General features: G+C 35.8%; 1 protein-coding gene across 1 annotated transcript; it reads left to right on the plus strand.

Annotated features, from left to right (window-relative positions):
* Positions 1 to 268: 268 nt before the first annotated feature.
* On the plus strand, positions 269 to 6634 carry LOC115227629 (short transient receptor potential channel 3-like; the record flags this gene model as incomplete). Its single annotated transcript, XM_029798400.1, has 2 exons — positions 269 to 590; positions 6464 to 6634. Coding segments are annotated over exons 1-2 (408 nt in total), but the record flags the coding sequence as incomplete, so codon positions are not given.
* Positions 6635 to 7439: the final 805 nt, after the last annotated feature.

Consider the following 7439-nt stretch of genomic DNA (forward strand, 5'->3'; position numbering starts at 1 on the left):
ATACATATATATATGAGTGTGTGTGTGTGTGTGTGTGTGTGTGTGTGTGTGTGTGTGTGTGCGCGTGCGGATTAGAGCATTGGACTCGTGAATTATTATTATTTTTTTTTTTTGAAAATGTTCTAAAATATTTTATCAGGATGTTACTAAGCTTTTTTTGCAAGAAGTTTTTTTCCCCTAACGTGTGAGCGCTTTCGATTCACCTTTTCAAATAACTAAATACATATATCGTGTGCCTGTATCTATTTGTCTGTGTGTGTCTCTTTTACAGAACAGAGGAAAAAAGCCAATTCCCGCCGGACATAACTCCTCTCATCTTGGCAGCGCACTACAATAATCATGAGATTATACAGATGTTTTTGTCACGTAACCACACCATCGAAAAACCTCATCCAATTTCTTGTAAATGTACGGGATGTGTGACAAAACAGAACTATGATTCTCTCAAAAGATCGCGATCACGTCTGAACGCTTATAGGTCCCTTGCCAGTCCTGCTTATATGGCGCTTTCCAGTCCAGACCCGATTATGACAACCTTTGAACTTCGACAGGAAATGCAGAAATTAGCTGAAGTCGAAAAAGAATTCAAGGTATTTATTTCTCTTTATTTATATATTTATATATTCTGTTTGTTTGTTGTTGTTGTTTTTTTGGGGGGTTGTATATGGTTTGCAAAATCCTTGATGTGGAATCCTTTTGTTGAATCTTAGGTGGATCATTACACCAATAAGAGAACACGCACTGGTTTTGTTTCATTTTTAATTATATATTTCTCAATTGGTTTACTATTGAACCAATTAACTACGCGAACCATGCGAGAATGGCTTAATAGGCGTGGGCGTTATTGAGTGGTATACAGCTTGCTTCCCAACCGCATGGTTCCGAGTTCAGGCCCAGTGCGTGGCACTTTGGGTAAGTGTCTTCTACTATAGCCTTGAGTTGATGAAAGCCTTGTGAGTAAATTTGGCAGATGGAAACTTAAAGAAGCCCATATATGTATCTATGATGACCAGCTCAGATGCGCTTCTAAAGTAAGATGCTTGCTTCCCAACCACATGATTCTGTGTTCAGTCCCACTGCGTGACACCTTTGGCAAGTGTCTTCAACTATAGTCTTGGACCGACCAAAGCCTTGTGAGTGGATTTGGTAGATGGAAACTGAAAGACGACCGTCGTATGTACATATGTATATGTATCTATGTGTCTGGTTGTGTCTGTGTTTGTCCCTCTACCATCACTTGACAATCAATGCTGGTGTGTTTACGTTCTCGTAACATTAGCGGTTCGGCAAAAGAGGGCAATAGAATGAGTACTACGAAGTACAACGAAGCTTACGAAGAATAAGTCCTGGGTTCGATTTCTTCGTCTAAAACCTTTTATAGATATATATATATATATAGAGAGAGAGAGAGAGAGATGATACCTAGTTACCTAGAGAGATACATACCTACATACATACATACATACATACATACATACATACATACATACATACATACATACATACATACATACATACGTACATACATATAGAGAGAGGTGATATATATATGTTATAATATATATATATATATATATATATTATATATATATATATTATATAAATACTATATATATATAATACATATATATATATAAATACATATATATATATAAGAGAGAGAGAGAGAGAGTGAGGAATGTTACTTAGTACCTAGATAGATAGATAGATAGATAGATAATAATAGATAGATAGATAGATAGATAGATAGATAGATAGATAGATAGATAGATAGATAGATAGATAGATAGATAGATAGATAGATGGATAGATAGATAGATAGATAGATAGATAGATAGATAGATAGACAGACAGACAGCTATATTGAGAGAGAGAGAAAGATATATAGAGCGAGAGGGGGAGAGGTATGACAGACAGATAGACAGACAGATACATAGGGAAAGAGAGAGAGAGAGAGGGCGGGGTAATAGGTAGAGAGAGGTATGATTGATAGCTAGATACTCCATCCATCCATCCACCCATCCATACATATATTTGTTCAATTATTTATCTAATTATTTCTTTTTCCTCTTTGTTCTTTTGTTTCTTAATTTTTCGCTACGTATTTAGTTTCTTTTCGTATCTGTTGCCAGTTAACATTTTAATTAAGTGCTAGCCCATGTGTAGCAAGCAGGAAGCTCTGTGAGAGGAAGGTGGCGGAGGAGGCGGGGGGGTGTTTGAACAATTGAAACGAAGCAGACGAGAAAATAATCAAATCCACATTATTAAGATATGCGAGTTTCGGTAGTAGAAGATAGATATGGTGGATACGAGGGATATAGACGAAGGTGCAACACGAGAGAGAAGTAGGGAGAGGAAGTTTATAAAGAGTTGCTTTATAAGATGGCCGACATTTTTTTTTTTTGAAGTTTGTTTTGTTTTTATGCGGGGGTTGAAATTTTATTTTGAATTCTTTGATGCTCTTTTCAGAACGTAAGTACATGTCATGCGTGCATGAATGTATGTATATATGTATGTATGTATGTCTATTTTTGTGTCTGTGTATGTGTGTATGTATGTATGTATGTATGTATATAGGTAAGTTGTACGCACACAAACGCACATACACACATACATATATATATTTAATATAAATAATATATAAACATATGCATATATGCATACATACATATTGCATAAGTAATATATAAATATATGCATATATACATACATATATGTACATACCTACACACACACACACACCACACACATGCATATATGGGTACAGGACATCACGAAAACGTAGACAAAATGACTTATATACATTTATACATGTATATATATATATAGATAGATATGTATACTTACGTCTGTATATATATATGTGTGTGAGTGTGTGTGTGTGTGTGTGAGTGTGTGTGTGTGAGTGTGTGTATATATATATATATATATATATATACATATATACACACACACACACTTGTACATATGTATATGTATAATTATATGCGTATACACGCACACACATACACACATACATAAATTTATTTGTGTGGGTGGTTGTTGTTGTTCTTATCTCCGTCTGTGTTAGTTTTCGTGTTACAGTGTGTATATGCAAAATGTGTATATGTTTGCGTGTGCGTGCGTGCGTAAATGTATTATCTAATCCTATTATCTTGATGGGGAAAGAAAAGAAAGAAAGAAAGAAAGAACACTATTGCTACACCCTCTCTTCTTCCATACGTTTGTGGCTCTCTGCCACTGAAAGAATCGTTCATTATTACCAAAGAGAATGAAGGCAGTCGATAGGCAAAAATCATTGGAGCGTCGAACAAAATGTCATGTGGTGCTTCTTCTGACGGTTTACGTTCTGCGTTCAAATTCCAACGAGGTCGACTTTGCCTCTTATCTCCCCTCCCCACATCTGTGGGTGGGGGAGATCGATAGAATAAAGTCTAGTTCTGGGATAGCGTCAACGAAACCCCTCACCGTCGACATATTGTGTCGATCGTTTAACAGCACCGACTCCGGGGGTCGATTTGTTCGACTAAAGGCGGTGCTCCAGCATGGCTGCAGGAGATGACTGAAACAAGTAATATATGTATACGCCATGATAGATCGTTAGCTCCTACACGCATTTTTTTCTCTCCTTGTTTCTCTCCTTGTTTTTTTCTGTGTATCTTTCTGTCGAAGAGCGTAGGCTCGAAACGTAAAAGACTTTTTCTATTCCTGAGCGCTATACTAATACATTTGTTTGTTTGTACTCCACCTGCCTTCGTCTTTTGTTTATTTTCGTAAACTTTTCCTTCATATATATATATATATATATATATATATATATATTTAAATAGCGGTTAACATATATATATACACATATGCATATATATGTATAAATATACACACGTACACATATATACATACATAAATATATAAATGCATATATATATATATATAATATATATATATATATATATATATATATGCTGAATGTATGTATGTAATGTTAGAAGCAGCAATAATGTAAATATTATCAGTATTGATGTTTTATATATATGTGTGTATGTGTGTGTGTATACATACACACTCACACACACACACACACACACACACATACACACACACACACATCCCTGTAGACTGGCAGCTGATGTTGCTGCTCTTATGCATGTCTTTTTTTGTTTTTGTTCATGTTGTTGTTGTTGCTGCTGTAGAAAATATTTTGTTTTTAATTGTTTATTGGGGGTTTGTTTTGTTTAATTTTTTTTTTTTGTTTTTTTTTTGTGTGTGTCTGTTGATTCTCTTGCTCACCGTTTCCCTGCGGCTTCCGGTTCCGGTTTTCACGTCTGCCCCTCCCGTTACGTCGTAGGGAACCTGTTGCTGTAACACCTTCCGTTCCGCACCGTTTCATTTATGACACTTGAGACCAACTCAACAAAGCACCTCCATCAACCCCCACCCCCCACCCGCCTTCATCAAATCAATTACCAGAAGCAGCCGCACCACCATTGCCGCCATCGTCACCAGCAACACATAGCACAGCAACAGCAGCGATTTCAACGATAGAAACCATTGTAGAAAGACAAACCTCGAAAAACAAAAAAATAAAACAAAACAAAAAAAATTAATGGTCATAACCTAAACAACCACGGCAATAACAACAACAACAGCAGCAGCAACAACAACAACAACAACAACAACAATAACAACAACAACAAGAATCACAAAAGCAAATGCAAGGGCTATGACGACGGTGACGTCGGTGATGATGCTAATGACAATGGCAATAAGAGAGTTGATTAATCATTATATGAGCACTCAAGGAATAACATCGACACGAACAACAGCAATAACAATGACAACAAAAATAACAACAACAATAACAATAGCAGCAATGCAATCACAACTGATAAACCATTATGATACTGATGTTCCAACACCGCGTTTCGGTGCAGTGAGACAGAACGAAAGAAACAAACAACCAATCAGAGCATGTGTTAATTGCTCGAAGTATTAAGACAGAGATAGAGCGAGGAAGGGGGGATGAGAGAGGGAGAGGAAGTGGGGGGGGGGGTGGCGAGAGCAAACGATGAGGGAGGGCGGGAGGGAGGATATTAATCAATGACGTCAATTATAAAAACCGCAGTTAATATAATGTACATGCATACATAAGTACTATATATATATATATAATTGTATGTATATATATATATATATATATAATTGTATGTATATATATATATATATATATATAATTGTATGTATATATATATATATATATATAATTGTATATATATATACTATATATGTGTGTGTATATATATATATATATATATATATATATGTATGTATATGTATGTATGTATATATATATATATATATATAATTGTATATATATATATATATAATTGTATGCATATATATATATATATATGTTTGTATATATATATATGTATATATATACATATATGTATATATATGTATATATATGTATAATATATATATATATATATATATATATATATATATATATATAGATATATGTATATATATATATATATGCATATATATATATAATGTATATATATATATATACACACACGCATGCATACATGTATACACACACATATAAATATATATTATATATATATATATATTATATACAGGGTTGTAATCAAAATTCCATAAATACTATCTGTTATTCTGTAATGAATCGAATGGAAAAAATGTGTCGCTCAAGAAGGACTTCAGTTCTCAAAGCCATTTTAAGATCCACAAAGATCAGAACTTATCTGCAACTCTGACGGTGAAAAAGCCGACAACAGTTGATGAACAGAGGAAAAATAACCAGTTCGGGAACCTTTTGATACCACCTCGTAGGCCCTCATATAACAGTGGTATTTTAAGGGTACCCCATTTTGTTGGAAATAAATTCCCCTCTCGAATGACAGACTGTCGCAAAAAAGTTCAATTAAATGTTGCTGAACCCAGAACCATGTGGCAGGACAGGAAACCTCTTACCGTACAGTCACGCTTGCGCCTATATGTGTGTGGGGGGGGGGTTGTGTGGGGGTGTTTGTGTGTGTATGTGTGTGTGATTGTGTATGTGTGTGTTTGTGTTTGTACGTGTGTGCGTATGTGCGTGTGTTTGCATGTGCGTGCGTGCGTGTGTGTGTTTATGTGTGTATGTGTATTTGAGTGTGCGTGGTGTGTGTGTGTTTGTATGTGCGTGCGCATGTGTTTGTATGTGCGTTCGTGTGTGTGTGTGTGTGTGTATGCGAGTGTGTGTTTGTGTGTATGTGCTTGTGTGTGTATGTGTGTGTATTTGTGCGTGCGTGCGTGTGTGTATTTGTATATGCGTGCATGAGTGTGTGTGTGTGTTGCTTTTCTTCCCTTGTAGCTCTTTCTTCCCATTTGCATTTTTGTAATATTCTACTCAATGTTTGTTCTCTCCTTTGTTCCTTTTTTTCTTTTTTTTTCATTGCAGAACGAATATTTGGGTCTTGTAGAACAATGCATGGATTTCGCTTGTGAACTTATGGATCTATGTCGAGGTACCCAAGAAGTTGAAGCTGTTCTCAGTGGTGGCTGGGGGGATATTAGTATCAGAGATCCTCTCGCTCGTTTGAAAATGGCGCTAAGATATGAGGAAAAGAAGGTACGTTGCTTTATTATTGTTATTATTGTTGTTATTATTATTATTATTATTATTATTATTATTATTATTATTATTATTATTATTATTATTATTTTTTTGTTGTTGTTGTTGTTGTTGAGTGAGAGAGCAGTGTACGCCATGAAAGTGATACTGTGGTAAAATATATGAATCCCAGTATACCCATCATGACTACCGTCTGATAAGGGTACCCAGGCACGTGCATCACAACCATAATGTGCGCGACATGATGATCTCATATCAAGATAAACAGCGCATGACCTTGCAGGTGGGGGCCCAGTTAGAATTTTCTTCAGGTTGAGTAGCCATCCCGCTCAAAAGGTCCCTGAATAAGGGTTGTTTAAGGATGTTGAAAGAAAACACCCATGTTTCCAGAGGTGAACTATTCAAACCCCAAAGAATCCCTCTCAACACATGGCTATGATGCTCCCCCACTACTTCTGCTCGTGATCAGAGATGCACATATCGTCAGTCACTGAGGGACATGCTCAACTGGTTAAGGTCAAACAACTGACAAGCAAATCTGTGGTATTGAGCAGAGTATTTGCTGTAGCCCATCTTTTATACCGAGACAAAACAATGTACATGATAACACTTCCAATCAGTTAAGATCAGAAGCCATGAGAGCCACTGCCTGGTACTGCATCAGGGCATTTATTATTATTATTATCATTATTATTATTATTATTATTATTATTATTATTGTTATTATTAAAAGCGGCGAGTGTGTGTGTGTGTGTGGTGTGTGTGTGTGTGTGTGTGTGTGTGTGTGTGTGTGTCCGCCCCA

Source organism: Octopus sinensis, unplaced genomic scaffold (assembly GCF_006345805.1).
Source record: "Octopus sinensis unplaced genomic scaffold, ASM634580v1 Contig05948, whole genome shotgun sequence".
Classification (NCBI taxonomy): Eukaryota; Metazoa; Mollusca; class Cephalopoda; order Octopoda; family Octopodidae; genus Octopus; species Octopus sinensis.